The 20,899-nt window shown below is 62.5% G+C and overlaps 2 protein-coding genes across 2 annotated transcripts in view; one reads left to right on the top strand and one right to left on the bottom strand.

The window, feature by feature from the left end:
* LOC149748328 (uncharacterized) overlaps window positions 1-20,899 on the top strand; it is a 33,592-nt gene that overhangs the window by 1,398 nt on the left and 11,295 nt on the right. The window contains exon 4 of the mRNA XM_089919897.1: window positions 1,770-8,395. Within this exon, the coding sequence (XP_089776023.1) occupies window positions 1,770-2,794 (1,025 nt within the window). The 3' untranslated portion in view covers window positions 2,795-8,395. The remainder of the gene's footprint in view (window positions 1-1,769; window positions 8,396-20,899) is intronic.
* DNAJB8 (DnaJ heat shock protein family (Hsp40) member B8) lies at window positions 13,529-14,246 on the bottom strand. Its single transcript, XM_030759399.2, has one exon. The coding sequence runs from the start codon at window positions 14,219-14,221 to the stop codon at window positions 13,529-13,531; it is 693 nt and encodes a 230-aa protein (XP_030615259.1). The 5' UTR covers window positions 14,222-14,246.

The raw sequence follows: 20,899 nt of genomic DNA, 5'->3' as shown, positions 1-20,899 counted from the left end.
AGCCAGTGTAATCAGGGAGGGCTTCTCTGAGGAGGGGACCTTTGGGCTAAGACCTGCCTGAGTGACAAGGAAGAGGCATCCAGGAAGAGAATCGTGGGGCAGGATTCCAGGCAGAGTGACCCGGAAGGGCAGAGGCCCAGAGGAGCGAAAGCTCGCAGGACAGGGGCCTGGGCGGGAAGCAGCCTGAGGGAGCCTAGGCAAGTGGGGTCGCCCACACCCTGTCTGAGGGGCAACTGCTGCCCAACTCCAGCCCATGGTCACCTGTGGGACTGAGCACCCAGTGTGGCCAGAGGTTCCGATTCTCCGAGAAAAGCTGGCGGTCTGGGTTTTTACACAAAACCTCTTGTTTTTTTAAGTGGCCACAACCGATTCAACTTTTTCTGAAACTCTTCAAGCCACAGAAAATGTTTCTGGGGGCCAAAACCAGCGTGTGGGCCTCTAGTTTGAGACCTCGCTAGGAACTGTGTCCTGCCTCCCAGGCTTCCTAGTCGGGAGACCCTGGGCAGGTTGCTTGCCCTTTCTGTGCTTCAGTGCTTTCACCTGTGAAGCGGAGGCGACGGGGCCTACCTTGCAGCGCTGCTGTGCAGGGGTAAGTGCTTCAAGTTATTCATTCATTCAGCAAATATTTACTGAACGCCTCCGCGTAACAGAGTCAGTGCTAGGTTTGGGGGTCATAACAGCGGGCAAAAGAGACAGTCTCTGCCCTGGTGCCTCTTACCGTCCACAGGGGACAGAAAATGAGCAAGTACGTGAGCGAGTGCCGCATAGGAATGCCACGTGGCCAGAAGGACCGAGAGGGAACCCGGAAGGCTTGACGTTGTAGACGGGGTGGCCAAGGAGGGTCTCGCTGAAGAGAGGGCGTCGGCGTAAAGGCCTGAAGGATTTGAGGGAGTGAGACACACAGATATCCGGTGAAGTGATCGAAGCAGGGCCAACAGCCAGTGCAAAGGCCCTGAAGGCCTGGCTGCTCAAGGAATGACTAGGAGACAGGTATGGCTGAAGTGGAGAGATTCGGGCCAGGGAGGTGGGAGGTGGGGCTGGAAGGAGATGAGGTGGGCCTCGGGGGCTGTGAGGGCTTCAGCTTTTCCCCTGAGTAAGGTGAGAGCCAAGGGAGTGTGTGGAGATGTGAGGTCTGCCTTTGGTTTCCACAGGATCCTTCTGGCGGCCGCTGGGGCAGAGGCGGGGAGCACAGGACGGAGGCTACTGCACCCGTCCAGGCAAGAGGGCGTGGGGGCTGGACCAGGGGCAGCAGTGGGGCTGGAAGCAGTTGGCTCTATTCTGGAGAGACTTCAAAGGTCCGCCCAGCACAGAGAGATGTCAGAAAGATGCCTAGGTTTGGTCGAGGCACCTGGAAGATGGGAGGATGGAGAGGTGGAGAAAGCTGGGTCAGGGCAGATGTGGACCTGAGGGGCTGCGCAGGGAAAGCAGCTGAGGAGGGGGGTGGGAGCGGAGGCCCATGGGGGACACGACGCGGGCACCCCGTTGGGGGTGCATGAGTGGGGAGAGTAAGTGTAGATGGCCGTGAGGACAGCGGCAGCCCGTGGTGCGCAGCAAGCTAAGACATCATTTGTCAACTCGGGGTCCAGGGGAGGGGCCTGGACGCAGCTCCGGAACGCAGGCCGGGGAGGCGACGCCGGGGGAGCCTGGGCGGCTGGGGGCCGCAGCCCTCCCCTCCCCCTCGCCACCTGCGGGGTCGGTCAGACCCGGCCTTTGTCCCGCGCCGCAGCCCTGCCGCCCCGCGCGGCGCCCCCCGAGCAAACACAGCTGAGCGCCGGGCTCGCGTGCCGCCCCCGCCCCCAGCTCCGGGCGGGCGGCGGGCGCGGGGCGGCGGCTTAGCGGGGCAGCTGCGGCCGCGGGCGGGCTCCGCTCGGCCGCTCCCACCGGCGCCGCGCTTTGTCATGCAGATGCCCGCTGGCGGCGCGCGCCCGCTCCCCAGCTGACCCGGGGCGCCCGCTCCCAAAGCGGGCCCGGGCCGGCCCCAGACCCGCTTTGTCCTCCGGCCGGAACCGGATCTCCCTGGTGCTGGGCGGCCCGCGCCAGTGGCTGGGCGTCTCTGGGCCTGTCTCCTGGCATTCCAGGCGGAGGACCTGCGGGTTTCCCTTGCGGGGTGCGGAGCACATTTGGGGAGCAGCCTCCATCCCTCCTACACGGACGGGACCCAGTCGAGCAGGACCTGCGGAGCAGGCCTCTGTGGCCATCCCCGACCCCTGCCGGCACCGCGGGCGGTGGGCACCCAATCCCTGCCCCCGCCGGCCTCAGCCTTCCCATCTGCGCTTTGAGGGCGGCGCCCCAAGCCAGGGAAGGTGACTGGGATGAGCTTCTGGGCTCAAAGGCCGCGGGGAGTCTGATGACACAGGGTGTAGACGTCCCACCTTGGTGGGTGCTCTTGATAAAGGCACAGATGCTCCAGATGCCAGACACCCCCCCCCCCACCTCCCAGAGCTGCCCCTCCTACGGCAGGCAGGCGGGTGGGGCCTTGCCTGGGGATACGCCCACTTTCCCCAGAGCAAAAGATTCACCAAGAGAGGTGATCAAATGGAAAGTTATTTACTGCCTGGTGTCAGGAGTCAGGCCTGAGGCCAGGCCTGGGAGGAGAAACATTCCGGGGCTGGAATCAGGCCGGGAGGCGCTGGTGTCCGTCCGGCAGGGTCACCACGTCCTCCCTGGGACCTTCTCTCCCCACTTTGCGGGTGAGGAGCCCAAGGCAGGGAGCAGCGGAAACGTGGCCCCCAGCCCTTGTCCTTGCCTGCGAAGAACAGAGGCCTGGAATTCAGGCCAGAAGGTGCAGACATGACCAACATGCGTGGACCTGATGCTTGGGGTCCAAGAGAAGCATCCAGAGTAGCAAGTCCTCTTCCCGCCTCCCAGGTAGAGCCGGTGGCCGGCAGCAGGGCGCTGTGGGCAGGGCTCCTCTCCCGGGGGAGACCCCCCGCGGGCACCCCTGCTGGCACCCAGTTTGTCAATCCAAATCGTGCTTGCAATTCCGTGGGAGCTTCGGTCCAGTGATTTCACTTCTAGGCCTTTGTCTTTAAAGGGCTTTCCGGCCACGTGTGACCTTGGGCTGCGCAACCTTGGGCGACTGACCCCAGTTTTCCTCATCTGGAAGTGGGAACATCGCGACACGTACCCCTCCAGGGCCGTCTGAGGAGCGCGTAAAGCCAGGCACGTTGGGGACACGCATGACAGAGACTCCCGTGAAGGGGAAGCAGTGTCCTGATGTGATGGGTCAGGGCAGTTTTTACAAATGGAGATGAGACCCTCTTCCTGGGTGCCTCCTGGTTTTCCCCAGCGACCCCCCTCCCGTGCCCAAGTTTTGACCGGCAGACCCAGGAGGTTGGTGGGAGAGGGGTGTCAGTGTCAGTCCCAGCACAGACTCAACCTTGCCTGTTACAGGAGACGGTGGGGGAGGGGAGGGGAGACCCGCAGCCCAGCACCTCCACCCCAGGCCCGCCCAGCACCTCCACCCCAGGCCCTGGCCCTCTGGCTCAGGCAAGCAGGAGAGACCAGTGGAAGGTGGAGGGTTTATCTCACACACCCCTCCAGGGAGGGGCCTTTATGCCCAGATCCAGTTTCTGGCAGGACTGGTTGGTCCAGGTGGCCCGATAGATGGCCAAGATAAGGTCCGTGCAGGTTGGCTGGGCTGTGCGGAAGACCCACGCTGGGCTAAGACGGGGGATGGCCCAGGCCCGGCCTGACTCAAGGGTGGCAGGGGGCCTGGGCCTGTCTTGTCCCAGCTGCTGGCACTTTTGGGGGCCACACGGGTGCCCTCTCTGGACCCCCTTCCCTGCCTGCAGTGAGAAGTGGCACAGAAAGAGGTGATCCTGGTCAGGGGTGGTACAGGCCCAAGGTTGCCCAGGCTGGACGTGCTGCAGGTAAGGTTTGTACGGGCACATGACGAGGTTCCAGAGCCACGAGCCAGGCAGACTGAGGTTGCCCAGGCGTGAGGTTGTTCGGGACCCCACGTTTCAGGTGAGCCCAGGCTCGGTTGTGTGTCAGACCTTCTGGAAGCCCCAGGGCTGGCTGGGCGAGCTCGTCCTCATGGGCCGATGGCGTCCTGCTATCTGTAAAGTCACCACGCCCCAAAGAGTCCCTTCATTAGACCCTTCCACCTGAGAGGTTTGAGTGTCACCTCTCTCCTGCCGGGACCCTGACCAATAAACCTCTGGGGTCTCACAGCCCTAGGGAGCAGTTGTGGTCACCACACTTCCTAGGGAGGAGCCCCGTGGGGACGGCCATGGAAGGAGCCCTTAGTCCCCGCAGACAGGACTTCCCTCATCTCAGCACAGACCTTGGGAAAGGCAGCCCTCGGATCTGCGTGAAAAATGGGGTTTGCGTGCAGGAAGTATTTGAGGGAAGTGGTCCCAGGGAACAGGGGCGGGGTGGGGGGCATGATGCCAGGCAAGGGGAAAAGCCAGCCAGAGGAGGTGCTGTGGATCCACCGTCAGTGGGGTACAGACTCCACCGAGGCCATCTGAGAAACCTCGAGGGACGTGCTGAGAACCGTCCACCCCAGGGACAAAAGGGGACATAGCCATAGGCTCCCATCCCACCGCATGGACAAGGTGAGGCTTATCCACCAGCCTTCGAACTTTAGGGTTCATGTACACAAGTGCCCAGCAGGTCCTGCGGGCGTCCTCGCACTGGGTCAGAGCAGCTCTGGGCAAGAGCGAGCTGGGCCATCAGCCGGCATCTGCACAGGTGGGCCAGTCACCACAGAGCCGTGGCTGGCCTGAGCTCGGCCAGGAGGACTTGAGGTGGGCCGCAGAGGTGCCCAGTACAGTTAAAAATAGCGTGTATTCAGGGAAAATTTGAGGTTCAGTAAGGCCACAGATCAGGAGATGGCTGCCGTTGAAAAGGTCGTTTCTAAGCACAGTCCCGGAGGAGGGGGATGCCACGCCACGCCACGCCGAGCCACGTGGGAAAGCACGGGGAGGTTAGGAGGTGGGGGGAGCCTAGAACCGGGGACAGGAGACTTTGCTGTGGTTTCTGCAGGAGGGACGGGCGAGGCAGGGCGAGCAGGCTGACCACTGGCTGGTTTGAGTTATTTCATGGGCTCTGGGACAGACGGGCTGCCGCAGCTTGCCTGGTACCTGACCCTGGGTGACTCAGGCAGGGAGACGGTGGCCCAAGGGGGAGAACCCGATAGAGGAGGTGCTGGGGCTGTGCCTTCTAGATTGGTTCCTTCGCATGTGAAAGTCACACTCTTGGACCGGTGGGTGGGTTACACTCTGCGGGAATCGGCCAGTCCTGGGAGGGGCAGTCCCTCCAGGGTCAGAGCATCAAACCCAAGACACGGTTCCTGCAGTCCACCCCTCACCCACCTCAGCTCCGCTCGTGGCCTCGGTGGCCCAGGGTGGCCCAGGGTCCGGTTCAGGGTGGGAGCCGGCCCGGAGCCCCGACAGGCCTTGACTAGCCCCTCCTGCTGCACCTGGTCCCGAAGCTGAAGCTGCCTCCACCACCCTTTCTGGATTCGCCTCACCTTCAGCCAGCACTTGGGTGGCTCTAGGTTTGCCTGGTGGGGCCACCGGGGTGTCTCCAGGGCTCTGAGACCTTAGTCGCCTTGCCCCTGTCAAGCCGTGGTTGCTGCAACTGTCCCGTTGTCACTGTCACCAGTTCGATGGACAAGAAGCAGCCCCAGAGAATTTCGAGTCCCGGAGACCCTCGTCCCCGGCCCTCTTCTCACACAGGTCCGAGCTGCCCCCCCCCCCCACCGGCGTGGCGTGACTGCAGGTTCACGGGAGAGCTGCTGCGTCCCTGGCCCACCCCCGAACAAGGACCTCAGATCTGGCCAAGCCTCCGGTGTTGGGGCAGGGCCAGGAGTTCTGCAAGGGGGTGACGTCGAGACGGACGGGCCTCCTTCCTCCGCCCGCGGGCTGTGCTCCGGTTACAGGGCCAGCACCGCATCCATGGGACTGGACCCCAGCCCTCAGGATGTCCCAGGACGGCTCCAGGGCTAGGCTGTTCCTCTTTAGATCAGCTGCTCTGAGTGACGTGAACTAGAGCGCAGCCAGTGAGCCTGTGGCTCTGTTCCCGTTGTCACCTCCTTGTGGTCAAATGGTCCCTGGTCTGAGGCAGCATCGTGCAGGACACGAGGGTCCAGCTACCGTGCTGGACGCTTGTCATCCTCTCGCCACTCGGCTGTCACGTGGTCTTTGCACAGGCTACACCGATGTCACCCTCCTGCTTCACACCCTTCTGTGTCACCACTGCTCTTGAGATCAAGGTGGCAGCACCCATGCCAGACCCCCCGCTCCTTGAGCTCTGGCCCCTCCCAGGCCCCTCCCCCCCACCGCCCCGTGCTCACAGGCCTCTCCTGCTGCAGGCGCAGTGCACACGCAAGCCCCTCAGCCTGATGCACCACCCCCGCTTGCCTGCCTGCTCTGGGGCAGCCTTCTCGCACCTTCCCAACTGGGGCAATCCACCTAGACGCTCTCCCCGCGTCTGGTCTGGCCCCTGTGGCGCCCCTCTGAGCTGTAGTCTTCGTTTCCGGGGTGACTGGTTAAAGCCTCTCTGCCCCTAGACTGTATTCCCATTGCAGGTGGGAATGATCTCTGCTCGTCACGGTGTTGACAAAACCCACCGTTGTGCCTGTCGCCCACAGGGCGCGCCAATCCTTCCTGCGTGAGTGAACGAAGTATGGCGAGGCTCTGGGGATGACAGTGGCAACAGGGTGACGGTGGACGTGGTGGTGGTGACAGTTGAGGGTGATGCTGTTGGCGAGGATGGACCACCTTCCTCCGCAGGTGCTGGGCCAGTGGACACCTGAGCGGTCCCACTCGAGGGTGGAGCACCGTCGGGGCTGATCCGCTCCCACGGCAGCAAGCCGAAGAGTCCGCCCCCCGATCGGAGCTGCCGGGGTTCCTGGCCTTCCCACAGGTGTCGGGATTTCCTTTTCCTTTAATCCGGCTGTACCCGTTCAGTAGTGCCCCACCCGGGTTCAACTCGCTTTAGCTGGGATGGACTTCTGTCCCTGGGGACCCGAGAACCCTAACCGGTACAGAGGGGGCGACGGGGGCGAACTGAGACGGAGCCCACGCCGCCCCGCTCTCCGTGCCGGCTCCCCCTGCTCTCTGGCTTCTGAACGTCCGTGGAACGTCCTCCATCTCTGCTGACACCTGGCTGAGCTCGTCCATTCTCAGGCCTTTACGTGCCATTGCATGTGCTGAGTGATCTTGATTCCTCACCGCTGGTCCTGACCTTCCTCCTGAGCCGGGGCTCACGGCTAACTGTCGTGCGTGTCACATTCAGCAGGCCCCAGCTGACTTCTTGATTTCCTCTGCACAGTTGTCCCGTCTCAGAGAGCGGACAGACATCTCGGAGATGACCCGGGCCTGTCCACAGCTCCTTCCCACTCCCTTCAGCAGAGGCCGCTGCCTCAGGGCCTGCGCGCTTGCTAACTTCCCTGCAGGGAACTCTCGCCCCAGACCATCCTCACCTCCTTCCGGGAGAGGGGGCTTGTGAAGGCTGAGCCCAGGGCAGGGCAGAGGGCGCGGAGGGGAAGAGAGGGAGGAGTTCTGGGTTATTCCCCGCACCCTGGGTGGGCAACCGGGTGGCCAGAGGGACCACCCCTGAGAAGGGGCCCGGGATGGGGGTCAGACCTGGGGAGGAAGATGCCAAGTCCACGTCTGGCACGAGGAGTGGGCAGCATCCGTGGGCCGTCCAGGATGCCGCCCAGCAGATCCCTGAGCTGCAGCCCAGGGCAGAAGTAAGATGAAGATGCAGTGCCGGGCTATAGTCCTCAGTCTGGGCAGCACCCACCCTCCTGAACCAGCCGGGCCTGCTGGAAGGAGATCCAGCAGCAAAATTTGTGGCTGAACTAACGTGAACAGAGACGGTGCCGCTGACCGGGCTCACGGAGAAACGCAGACGCACTCAGGGTGGATGTTTCCGCAAGCCAGCCTCTCCCAGCCGGCCACTGGCAGCCAATTGATAAGCCTAATTAATAATTAACTTTTTAATTAAATATCAATTTAAAACAAGTATGGGAACCAGTCTCTTGCAATTAACACCCTTGCTCTGCTTTCCTAAAGGAACTCAGTCGAAGGCCCAGGCTCTGGGACCTCTTGGGTGGGGAGGGCAACCCGGGACCCAGCAGAGTGGGGAAGGGGCCCCCAGCCTGGCCTGCTCCACCCTGCCCTGGAGCCGCAGAGATAGCTTTCTCCACCCAGCGGTCACCGCCCGCGCCCTGCCCTCAAGGAGCTGGCGTCTCGAACGCCGGGCAGAAGATGCTCAGGAACCTGCGAGTGGCGAGAAGCTGATTCCCGGGGTCCCAAAGGAAGGAGAAACAGGGCCACAGGAAGACGGCTCCGCTTGGCCTTGATGGTGAAGAGTTGGAAGGACACTCTGGCGTGGGAGCCGCGTGGCCAGAGGTGTGGTGGTGGGGCTGCCCGTGCAGGTATGTCACGGGTTTGGGATGGCACAGGGTGGACCAAGCGTCTGTAGAAGGAGATGGCTCATACATACCCTTGCTGCCATCCCAGAACCCCAGGACCCCAGGGGTTTCCTGACCAGCTGCTTGGGTGACCGCAGGCATAACCACGGTGCCTGGGGACCCAAGTGGCTGGCGGTGCCAGGTTCCTGCTTTGGGGGCTGTGACAGCGCAGTGCGGTTGGCAGGCAGGGCGGCCCTGGCCCAGCGCTGCCCGCCTCCCATGCCTCCCAGGCCGCACGGAGCTCCCCGGGTCCTCGCAAGATGCCTGGGGGCCGCCGGAGGCATCCAGCACCCAGTGGGTGGGCACATCTGAAGTCCTGAGGCAGAGGCGGACCGCGTGGGGAGGGCAATGGGGCCCATGCAGGTGGCTGAGGGCCGGGGCTCCCTCCCCCATCAGGCAGGGACGAGTTCCCAGGGAAGGGGCAGCACCTGGGAAGGTGCAGAGACCAAGGGTGGGACGTGCTAGGCCTCGGCCGTGATGGGGCACCGGGGGGCCTTGGATCTAAGGCAGGCCGGCCCTCAGCCAGGACAGTTGGGGCATCGGGGCAGGCAGCAGAGCCCAGGCGTCTTGTCCCTGCGCCTTCCAAGGCCTGGAACCCAGGGGAGGTGGGTCAGTATTTGTTGCCTAAGCTACAGTGGGAGCTCCTTGCAAGTTGCCGTGCTGCAAAAGGGCAGGGCTGTTGGGAAGCGCGGGTGCTGTGCGATGGGCAGAGCACGCAGTAAGTGCTCAGGACCCGCTGCAGCCTCAAGAAGCCATTGTTGACTTGGCAAGTTTCGATGATGTGATTGTCCTAAAGGCCAGACCAACGGCGCTTGGTGGGGACAGCTGGTCCCCAACTCTGCGCTGAGCTTGGGACCCTGCCTGGCCAGGGAGGGACCCTGGGGTCTGCGGCCCTTTTGTGGCAAAGGGGGCGGACTGGGGAGGTCTGAACATGCCCCGCGCCCTGCCCTGGGGGAGCGCTACTGTGGAGGCCACAGCGGGGCTCTGGAAGGGGCAATGGGGGCAAGGCGCCTCCGTCGCCCGTTGTCGCCCGCACCAGCCTTGCCCCCGCCCCGTGCTCAGTACCAGTTCCGCAGCGGCCCCCTGGTACCTCCCCACCTCTCCTCACCTCGGCACCCTCAAACTGTCTGCCTCGTGGCTCTGTGCCTCTTCCACTCTTGGGTCTCTGGGTCTCTCCTTGCCCCCCATCTTCCTGCCCATCCCCGCCCCGCCCACTGCAGTCCCCTCCAGCCCACTCCAGTGCCCTTATCTGGGTCCAGCCCCTGCACTATTGCTGGGAGCCCATCCCCATGACAACGGGGCAGATGGCGGCTGCGATTAGCCGCTCTCCCTCCCGCCACAGCTCAATCCGTCTTTGAAATTAAATCAGCTGCGATAACATCGACTGGCCAGGGTAGTGGGGGGGCAGGCAGGAGGCTGCCTGGGCCCCACCCACCCCACCCCAGGCCCGGGCGCAGGGGGGAGAGGAGGAGGAGGAGGGCAGACGGGCTTCCAGTGCGGCTGTGTGACCTTGTCCAAGTCTGTAAGCCTCTGAGCCTCAGTTTCCCCATCTGTAAAATGGGGGCAAATAGCCATTCCCTGTTTTGGGGGTCGGTGCGAGTCTCTGGGGAGAGTGTGCAGGAGAAGCCCTGGAGAGGGCTCAGTAGGGCTGAGAACATTGCCTGCCGGCATCCATGGAGAAGCCGGAGCCCTGGTGGAAACCCCTGGCCAGGCCTCGGGGTCGCAGGCGGCCACTCAGACCACGCACAGTTGGAGGCTACAGACCTGCTCTGTGAGCCACGGCACACCCGCCCCCCCCCCCACAGGGCTTTGTTGCCCTCGTTCATAAAAGGCTCCAGTGTCACCGAATCCTCCTGCCCGAGGGACGTGCTGGGATGCCATCGTGTCCACCTGGCGACGGAGAGACCACAGGATTTGGGTCCCTTCAGACAGTCAGGGGCCCTGGAGGGGTGTGGGGACCCAGGAGTGGTGAGGGGAAGGGGTAGTAAGGGGTCTGCCTGAGGATGTGGTGGCAGGAGTGGGTGGGCCTGGGCGGAGAGGGGTGTTTCAGGACCCAGCCAGTCTGTGCAAAAGTCCCACTCTGGGAAGGAGGAGTGGGGGAGGGGCGCCACAGCACAGTGAGGCGAGGGTGGGGAGACGGGCAGAGACCCAAGGGAGGCAGGGAGAGAGGGGACCGAGGGAGGAAGATCTGGGAGGAGGGTTCCAGGCAGCGGCCCGGCCAGTGCAAAGGTCCTGAGGCAGAAGCGTGCCCAGTGTGTATGCAGGACAGGGAGGAGGCCCGTGGGGCTGGGGCAGAGTGAGTGTCAGAGAAGCCGGGGAGGTTTGGGGGCCTCACGGGCCACTGGGAGGAGTTGGCTTTCCCTTTGAGTGTCTCACAGAACTCTCAGGTTTTCACAAGATCCTTGTGGCTGCAGGGGTGAGAACAGGGTGAAGGAGGGGAAGGGGGGAGGCTGGTGCACTGTCCAGGTGAGCGATGAGCGGCCAAGGAGCTGGTGGCAGCAGTGGAGGTGGGGACCTACATGTGGAAGGTGGGGCCTCGCCCCTCATGAGCATGGTCCATTCTGGGGCTGGGCCGGTGGCACAGGGGCCTCAATGCAGCCCCATCCTTAGGGCCCTCCTGCTCGGGAAGTGGGCCTGAGCTGGACCCGAGCAGCCAGTCCCAAGCCAGGGCGTCCGTTCTGGATTGTCGGGGCTCTGGGCGGCGCCCTGGCTTCCTCACTGCCACAGCCCCGGCGCCCGCACACAGCCAGGCCCAGAAGGGGCTCCGTGAAGTTCTTTGGCCAGAATGTCCTGCCCCAGGGCAGCTTGCTGAGGCCTCCCCAAGGTGCTGACCAGGGGCGGGGCCTCCAAGGATGAATTTAACAGGCCAAAAGGAGATGGGAAGGGTAGCCCGGGCAGGGGGAACAGCACGCCTAGGAAACGGCCGCTAAGAGTCTGGTGCGGGCCGTGCCGGTGGGGTGGGCGAGGTGTGGGGCTGGAAGGATGGCAGGGGCCTCAGATGCCAGCTAGGAAGCAGGACTTCATCTGGGGTGTGTGCCCCTAGCTGCACCTCAACTGTCTGGGCTTCAGTTTCTTCATCTGTCAAATGGGGCTAAGGGTCGAGACAAGGATGCAGAGAGGGACATGTCGCCCGCTTAGCCGGGCCCGGCAGCTGCCATGCTCGGTCGACACGGGGGACCGGAGCAGGGGAATGCCACGATCGGCCTGTGCCTCAGGGGGAAGACACCGCCTTCAGGTGCGAAGCTTGGAGAAGGGGCAGGGGCCGAAGGTGAGCCCAGTCCTGGGGTCCTTGGGGTGTCCATGAACACCCATGCCTTGCAAGCACCCAGATCTCTGTTGCACACCAGCCCCGGGACCGTGCGACCGCCCAGGCTGCTGGACCATAATTGGATTTGCCCAGCAGCTGTCGGGGCTAAGCAGGCCCACTTGACGCAGCCGTGCTTGGCCAGTAATTGGTGAAATTAGCAGGTCGGCAGGGGCAGAGGTCAGGTGGTTAATGCTGTAGTGGGGGCTTTGATGAAGTTAGTCCCACCGCAGGACTGGGAGCTGGGGCTCCACCTTCTGTACGCCACGGGGCTCTCCTGCCCGCCTCGTAACACGGTTAAGGGACATCCAGCTGCCGGCCTGTCCCAGGGGCTTCGGGAGGCTGGACCCAGGGGGCCTGAGCCTGGAGGTGCAGCAGGTCGTCTGCTGTGTCCTCCTGGCCAGGGCACCTGCAGCACCCACGTGGCCTTGCAAACCCCTAGAGACCTTAGGGAGATGCCTCGTGGCTTCCTGAGGAGGCTTCCGTTGGAGAACAGCACCCAGGCCCACCTCTAGGCTTTTGGCCCCCACCATGGCTGCTGGTCATCCGGCTCTGCATCTGGAAATGGGGATGACCGCCTCCCCGGGTCTGTCTGTGACCAGGCCACACCCTCCCCACGAGGTTCACGGCCTCCCAGTGTCTCCTCCCGTCATGAGCTCCCAGGCTTTGTCCTCTGAGCATGCCCCCAGGTTCTTGCTATTCTCTGAAACAGTGCGCTCCCACCTTCTTTCATGTCACATCATTTATTAGACACCTACTCCATGCCAGCCACTGGGCTCGGAGCTGAGATGCATAGGTGAACAGAGTCAGAGCATGTGCCAGCCCAGGTGGCATTCCCGGCACCTTTCCTGGCCGGGCCCACACTCCTTTCTTCCTGGGAACCAGGGACGCCGTGACTAATCGGCCTGGAACCCCCAAACCTGGAATCACCTCCTTTTCTGGCTCCGCTCCAGCCCCCAAGGAGCGGGGACTTGCCAGCCTGCCGACGCTTCACACACACATACACGCACCACACGCAAGAGCGTTCTTTCCTCCAACAAATCTGTACCCTGCCCCTCACTGTCAGGCACTGCTCTAGACTCTGGGGAAACAGCAAAGAACGAGGCGGGCACAGGCCCTGCTCCCGGGACCTGCAGTTAGGGCTGAGGAGGCACACGGCTCTCAGGTAGTCACACAGACGAGGCGGAAGGGCAGGGAGACGCAGGGAGGGGCCGTGAGAAAGCCAAGCTGGTGGTTCAGGGAAGGCCTCCTTGGGAAGGGAGACATGAGGCCTTCACCAGGGAGCACGGCCATGCAAAGGCCCAGAGGCCACAAGACATTTGGTGCCGGGGAGGACCGGAGGGGAGGCCGGTGTGGCCGGGCTCAGGGGGTTAGGGTCCGGGAGGGTGGGCAGTGGCCAGGCCCCCGGCGCCCGGTGGTGAGGACAAAGCCTGGTCTATGCTCAGAGCCGCGGGAGCCCCTGAAGGGCTAAAGCCAGGCGTGGCGGCAGGCGGAGCACCCTCGCCGGCTGGTGGGCGTGGAGCCGCAGGCCGGGTGGGCCAGGCGCTGGTCAGGACTCTCACGAGCCGAGGACGCAGGCGCAGGCGCAGGCGCAGGCGCAGGGAGCTCCTAACCCCCGCGCCTGAACGGCGTCCTCGCGAAATCAGCCTGCGCCAGGCGCTGGGCACGTCCCCGGGCCTCGCGGGTGCGCCCAGGCTGCCCGCCCCCCACCAAGCGGGCAGCTGTCTCCGTGAACCCACTCGGCGCGTTTATTAAGCATCGCCCAAGCGGTGGGCACAGGCAGTGGGCGGAGCCTACTTGCTGTCCGGCCGTTTGAGCTGCTCCTTGCCATTGACGGTCACGGACTTGAGCCGCCCGTCCTCCTCCACCTCCACGCGCTCCTGCCCGTTCTCCACGATGCGCTTGGTGGTGACCTTGTGTCCGTTGACCATCTCGGTGGACGATGTCACCGACTTGAAGCCCAAGCTGCCCGAGCCAGGGCCGGCGAAGGATGCAGACGAGAAGGTGGCACGGCTGGCGCTGCCCCCGCTGCGGCCCAGGGTGTTCAAGGCTGAGAAAGCCTCCACGAAGGCCGGGAACTCGCCGAAGCCGGCCGAGAGGGCGCCGCGCAGCCCGTGGCCCCGGCCCGCGTGCTCGCTGCCGAGCCGGCTGTCCCAGAAGTCGAAGGAGAAGGGGTCCAGGCCTCCGAAGGACTCGCGGAAGATGTCCTTGGGGTTGCGGAAGGTGTAGCCGCTGTCGAAGGGGCTGCTGTAGGGGGTGCCGGCCCGCCAGCTGTCGCAGCCCGCGCGGTCGTACACCAAGCGCTTCTTGGAGTCGGACAGGACCTCGTAGGCCTCGGACACCTGCTTGAACTTCTTCTCGGCCTCCTCCTCGTTGTCAGGGTTCTTGTCGGGGTGCCAGCACAAGGCCAGCTTGCGGTAGGCCTTCTTGATGTCCTCCAGGGAGGCGCTAGCCTGCACCCCCAGCACTTCGTAGTAGTTAGCCATGCCGAGGGCCGGGGCGGTGAGGAGACGCGGGCCTGGGGCCCCGGGTGGCCGGTGGGCGCGGGCGGCAGCAGCGGCCTGGGTCCCTCGAAGGGGGCCTGGCTGGAGTCTGCTGGCTCCAGGGCAGGTTACCGTTTCATAGTACCAGCACCTCCGCTAGAGGGGCAGGGGGAGGGGAGGGCACTGCCGCTGGGGCCCGGCCACCAGGCCCCGCAGAGGCAGAGCTGGCTGGCCCTTTGTGACATCAGCCCTGGGCGGGGCATTTCCCAGACCTGGACCGGGCCTGCACAGGAGGCCAAGCCTTGGCGGCCCAGACGCGGAGTTTCGGCTGCTGGGGCTGCCGGCCGAGGCCCCGGGGCAGAGGCAGGACCAGCCACAGGAGCTGGGTGAGGTGGGCCACGGGCCAGGGGTCAGGGAGGGGAGTGAGGGCTCCTGGGGTGTGTCCACTTAGCCCAACGGCTGGGTGGTTGGCGTGGAGTGAGGGGCCTGAAGTGGGGGACCGGGCGGGGTGGGCTCGGGGCCTCAGTTCATTCTGCTTGTGCCCCGTGATCCCGTCAGATCCTCTGAGATGAGCCCCACAGAGGCAGGGGTGTTCCTCAGTGTCTAGGACGGTGCTTGGCAATCAGTACACGTTTGTTGAATGAATAAGGCTCAGAGACATGCGGCATCAGACTCAAGGTCACACAGCAAGTCAGTGAGAGAGAGGGAGATGCAAACCCAGGGCTGTCTGAGGCCAAGGTGGGCAGCACATTGGAAGAGGCATTCCACTCAAGCCTGGTGACAAAAATAAGCGGCGTTGGTAATGAGTATAGTGGTGGCCCCCAGAAGACAGGTCCCTGCCCAAATCATAGAACTTGTGAATGTGCTCTTATTAGGAAAAATGGTCTCTACTGATACAATCAAAGTAGGGATCTCGAGATGAGATGGCCCTGGATTATCTGGGTGGGCCCTAGATCCAATGACAAGTAGTCCTTAGAAGAGACAGACACGCACTGGGAGCGGGGGGCATGAAGTGGGAGGCAGAGACTTGGGGGAAGCAGCGCCGGGAACGCAGAAACCGCCCCCCACCCGACACCGGGGGAGCAGGGCCTCCTCCGGAGGGAGTGCAGCCCTGATGGCACCTTGACTGGGGGCTCCCGGCCTCCAGAACTGTGCAGGGATGGATTTCTGTTGTTTCAAGTGGCCCAGTTTGTGGCAGTTTGCCGTGGCAGCCCTAGAAAACTAGTAATGTGTGCGAGGTAACCAGCTGGACCCAGGTGTTCCTGTGTCTTTAATTCTTGTTCTGTTGTTGGAGTATATTTAGAAACAGCAATTAACAAGCCTGATTAACACCTGTTCCTCCTTTCACCTCATCCCCCCCAGGTGAGATGCTGCCCTGCGGTGAGGCACTTAGCTGTTTGGCCCGCCGCGTCTTAACTGAGATAGCTTTCCTCTCGCTTCTCCCCCTCCTCCCTCCCTTCCTCTTTCTCCTTTTTCTCGTCTTCATCCGTTTCTGTTATTCTCCCTCTTTTTCTTTTCCGTCAGTACTCATGGCTGCTGGGCTCCAGGCACCTAGCAGGGGACAGCGTGTTCTAACCAACCCCACATGCTGGGAGGTACGAAAGCAGACTCTGGAGACGCTTTGCCCTAGATGACAAACGCTGTCACCCGCACAGCCCTGGCCAAAAGCGCGAATTGCCCTCCGTCCCCAGTCCATCCGCCCACGCGTGCTGACACACCTCACACATCGCTTGGTCAAGGAAAGGAATGGCAGAATCACTCCGCTGGGCGCGGCTGCAGGTGGAAATAGTTCTGTGTGTTTGTAACTATGTTTCTCTCACTATAGCTAGAACCTGTTCTCGCCAGGCTCATCCACTGGTGCTGAGGAAAGATGGCCACACACGCGGTTCTGCGCGGCAGCGGTGCTCTGGTTGACTGTGGCGGCCGAGGGGAGAGTGACGAGGTGGGGCGTCCGTGCGGCAGAAGGGGTGATGGGGGCAACGGGGGGTGTGGAGCCGTGGTGACGGCAGGATGGAGCCTGGGATGGTGCTGGTGGAGGTGGTGGCGACCCTGGTGGTGAGGGTGTTGGTGGGGACAGTAGCCCTGCTTGCGGCGGAGACAGCCGCTCGTGGAGGTGGTGGTTATGACCACAAAGGAGGCGACGTAACTGAGGGACCGGAGACCGTAGAGGTGCTGTTGACGGAGATGGCGGAGGTGACGGGAGGGGATGGAAATGGCTGCTAGGGGGGCCATTTGTGCTCGGCAGTGGCAGTGGTGGTCGGGACCACTGCCACAGCTCAGAGGCTTGGGACCGACACTCAGTTCTCGCCCACTTTACTTGTCAGCACTGCTGGGGCGGCTCCAGGGCTCCAAGGCGCGTCTTCCCCTCCCGGATCCCAGGCTTCGGGAGCAGCTCTCGTGGCGGAGAGGCTGCCTGTAAGAGCTGGTAGACGTGTGGGATGCCTCTTAGAACTTCTCTTGGGACGTAATGAACGTCGCTCTGCCTTACATCACGTGGTCAAGGCCAGTGTCAGTGGAATGGGGATGGCGCTCCTTCAGGAAGGCTCTGCGCGTCCCGGACAACGCCCACAGAGGCACAGTCCTCTTAGAGGGAAGAGAGAATAGCGGCGGTGGCGTCGCTCCTGGTGGGAGTGGTGATGGTGGGGACGGTTGGGGTGCTGGTGTTAGTGGGAATGACATGGGGCAGGAGTGACGCCGAGCCGGAGCAAGAGTGCCGAGGGTGGTGGTGACGGCACCGCGGACGTGGCGTTCTCGATTGTCTCTTGCTGACTCAGAATCACCACCGCCCTCTGCTGTGGTCTCCTCCACACCCTGGAGGACCCCTTACCCATGTGGCTCCGGCTTAGAGTCTGCAGAGACATGAGATTTGGAAAGTGGAAAAGAAAGAGGCAGTTGCAGGCAGATGACAACCCAGAGGTTTGCAGCACCTTCTAGGTGACCCTCTGAGAACCCCTGCTTCAGGGCTGCAGGCTGAGGTATTCAGAGGGAGCTCCCCAGAATATCACGAGATTCTAGCAGCTTCCAGGCAAGCTCTTGAGATCCACCACTTTGGAGCCGCAGACCGAGACCATCAGTGACGACTTGCTTCCCTGATCTTTATGCCCTCAGGTCACCCAGTGGTTGTGGAAACTTGTGTTAAATGTCCTTGTACCTGTTACACAGTAACTGTGTACACATGGTCATGGTGACAGTGGCTCAGATGAAGTTGGTAGTAGTGGTGGAGGTGGGCATGGTGATGGGGGTGACGACACAGGCAGTGGTGATGGTGTGATGTCAGCGTGGTGTTGGAGGGGGTGGTGGTGGTGGTGATAGAGGAGATGATGGTGGCGGTGATGAGGAAGGTGGTTGCCGTGGAAACGGGGGCGAGGCAGGTGGTGGTGATGATAATAATGGTTTGGTCATGATGTAGTAATGGTGGTCGTGCTAACTGGGACATTTGTTGAGGTTAAGGTGGCGGCGGTGATGGTGGGGATGGAAAGGATGAGGGTGCTGGTGGTCATGGTAATACAGACCCTGGCTGTGGTGGAGACAGCGGTGTGACGGTGACGACAGTGATAGAATGAGGCAGTTAGTGGTGATGGTGACGGTGGTGGTGGGGAAGGAGGTGGTGATGGAGGTGATGTCAGAGGTGGGATGGTGGCAGTGCAGATGGAAGTGGTGGTGACGGTGCTGGTGCTGGTAAAGGCGCTGGTAACGATGGGCATAATGGTGGCCACGGTAACGGTGATGCTGGTTGAGGTGATGGAGGTGATGTCGGAGTTGGGATGTGGCGGTGGTGGTGTGACGCTAGTGATGTGATGGTGATGCTGGTTCAGGTGGGGGCCGTCGTGGTGGTGCTGATGGCAGTGGTGATGGTGGCGATGAGGGTAACCGTGGGGGGATGAGGGTGGAGGCAGGGATGCTGGATGCTGTGGTGATGGTAATAATGGGGGGATGTGATATTGGTGACAAGCCTGGGGCCTCATAACAATGTAATCAGGACAGTGCGTGGGTGGTTACAACAAGCTGAGACACGGGATCCAGGGTGTTGAGGTGCCCAAGCACCCTACAGAGGCTTCCCCCCCGACCCACGCTGCCTCTCCCCACCCTGCTTGAGGCTCACCCTGGCCTCCACTGGCCTCCCGCGGAAGAAATTCCTCTGGCCGCCCCGCCGATGCTTCCGGAGCCCCTCAGCAGGTTCCCTGCCCTGCTCTGCCCCCAGGTCCTGTGCTCAGCCTGAGGCCTCTCGGGTGGGCAGCAGGAGGCAGCTGGGATGGAGACGGGCTGGGGGGCCCCAAGAGCACAGAGAGCAGGCCACCCAGTAGGACTCACGGGGAAGGGCAGACCCCAGCTCCTCACTGCCATGGGGCCCTGAGGGTGGAGAGCCTCCCCATTACTGAGGGGAAGGGAAGCACCCCGTAAAGGATGCTGTGGAATTCGGGGGCTGCATGCCGAGGTGACTTCCCCTTCTGCAAGGGGTTTGGACTAGTGTCCTCTGAGGCCCTACAGCGAAAGTGTTGACAGAGACCGGTGGGAGTGGCAGGGGCCTCTGGGGTCCCTCCTCAGGGCCCGCCCAGAGGAACAGGGCTGAGCTGACGCGACCTTCGCTCAGGCCCCCCCGCCCCATCCCGCTCTCGGCTTGCTGGCTGTCCATCACTTTCGCTCTCTGAGCCTCTCTGTCCTCATTTGCCGTAGCGGTGGGGGGGGGGGGGGCTTCTCCCCTCTGGGTAGCCAGCCTAGCCTCCCTGGCCCACCCTGAAGCCACGGCCTGGGAAGAGAAAGAGGACCCTGGGTGAGCAGGGGATGGCAGGCAGAGCCTGAGCTGTTGCACGGGGGGCCCAGAGAGGGCAGGGCACACCCAAGGTCACACAGTGGTCCCAGGACTCTCCCCAGGGTGAGCTGATGGCGGCGATTAGGCAGCCACTTGGTATTCTGAGCAGCCAGAGGCCCCTCTCTGTCTCTGTAATTAATGGAGTGGCTTTTTAAAAGGATTCTAATCACCCCTGATCCTATCTGCTTATCACTAGCGTTCCTAATTAGATGATCCTGGCAGTCACTTGGCTAATTCCCCCCAGCCCTGTGCAGCCCTGCCCAGCCTGGGGCAGCCCACCCCACCCCCCAACAACCCCAGCCCAGCCAGATGGGCGGTTCAGGCCTTCTCTCCCTTCAGGGCCCCTGGTTCTCTAACCGCATTACCTTCAGGATGGATGGGTGACAGCAATGGATGGGCCGCTGGATGGACAGTGACCGGTGAGTGAAGGGACTGAGTGATAGACAGCTACAAGGGTAGGTGGATGGACAGACGGACAGACTGGGAGGTTGAGAGCTCGGCCTGTCAGGTCAGGCGGCACGGCCGTTTCCTAGCTCTGTGTTCTTGGGGAAGTCACTTAACCTCTCTGTGCCTCGGTCTCCGCATCTCATCTGTAAAATGGGGGTAATCATAGTATTTTCCTCATAGGGTTGCTGTGAGGACAGCTTAGAACGGAGGAAAAGCTTGCTGGTGTAAATTAACTACATCAGTGTGGATAACGGGGGGGCGGGGGGTGCTAGACGGATGGGTGGAAGGACAGACTGACAGATGAGTGAAGGGAGGACTGGTAGACAGATGGTCCGAGGAAGAATGGGAAAAGGGTAGAGGAGCATACACGCTAGTGGGCTGGTGGGAACCGGGCAGGTGGTGGGGTGGCCAGACAGGCGAGGGGAGTGGGGGGCAGCCTGTCTTCTCCAAACGCAACAGGACGATCTCGGCTCAGGTCCCAACACAGACATGGCTCAGACCTGCCTCTCCTCCCCAGGACCTCCAGGAAAACTTGCAGCCCAACACCCCCAGCCAGTGGACAGGTGCCCACTGGGTCCCCTGCATCCTTACCCTCAATCCCCACCCAGGTAACACCCGCTGCGGGTGGGCCACATGGTCTCTGGAGGTCATATTTAGCCTCAGATGGGCGTTCACTGCCTGAGAGAAGCCATCATTTGTGGGACCACCCTCCCCACCGCCAGGGTCCAACGTGTGCCAGCCTGCAGGGCAGCAGCTCTCACCTCCCCGCCAACAGTGCCGTAGACCCCAGCCCAGCACTGCCGGGAACAGCCCTGGGAAGGGCTCTGATCCCAATTCCAACAACTGGTCCTAAGCATCCAGGAGAATTCGACCCCCAGGGGCTCCCCCAACACCCATGGGCCTCTGCAGCTTGAGTTGGGGGGCTTCCTACGTCTTCCTAGAAAAAGTATAGAACAAAGAAGCCTGAAGTGTCTTTCAGAGTGAGGGCCGGCACACATATGCACACATTCATACCATCATCCACCCACCCACCCACCCCACATGTTTCTTGTGCTCCTATCACACCTGTGCTGTGGTCCAGACACTCTTCTAGGTGCCGCAGGTGTATGTGCCAGTGAACACACTAGATGGAGCCTTGCCCTTACGGAGCTGACTCTAGCGGGAAGATACAAGAAACTGATGACAAGTGGAGGTTTCATCTAACGTCAGGCAGTGAGAGGTGCCACGAGGAAGAAGCAGAAAGAGGGCTGCCCTTTCAGATGGGGCGGTCAACAAGGCAGCACCCTCCGCACACGTGCTCAGACCCAGGCCCCACGCGTCAGTGCACGCCTGTACGCACAAACACACGCGTATGCACGTGCACACAAGCACACACAAGCCCCCCACGAGGCCTGCAGCCCTGCCGTGGCTGCAGATCGGGGCAC

The sequence above is a fragment of the Delphinapterus leucas genome, chromosome 10 (assembly GCF_059928025.1).
Source record: "Delphinapterus leucas isolate spDelLeu-1000000601 "Yukka" chromosome 10, BTC_Dleu_Yukka2, whole genome shotgun sequence".
NCBI classification, from domain to species: Eukaryota; Metazoa; Chordata; class Mammalia; order Artiodactyla; family Monodontidae; genus Delphinapterus; species Delphinapterus leucas.
Note: the sequence above shows the minus strand (reverse complement) of the source record. Positions and strands in the feature narration are given on the sequence as shown.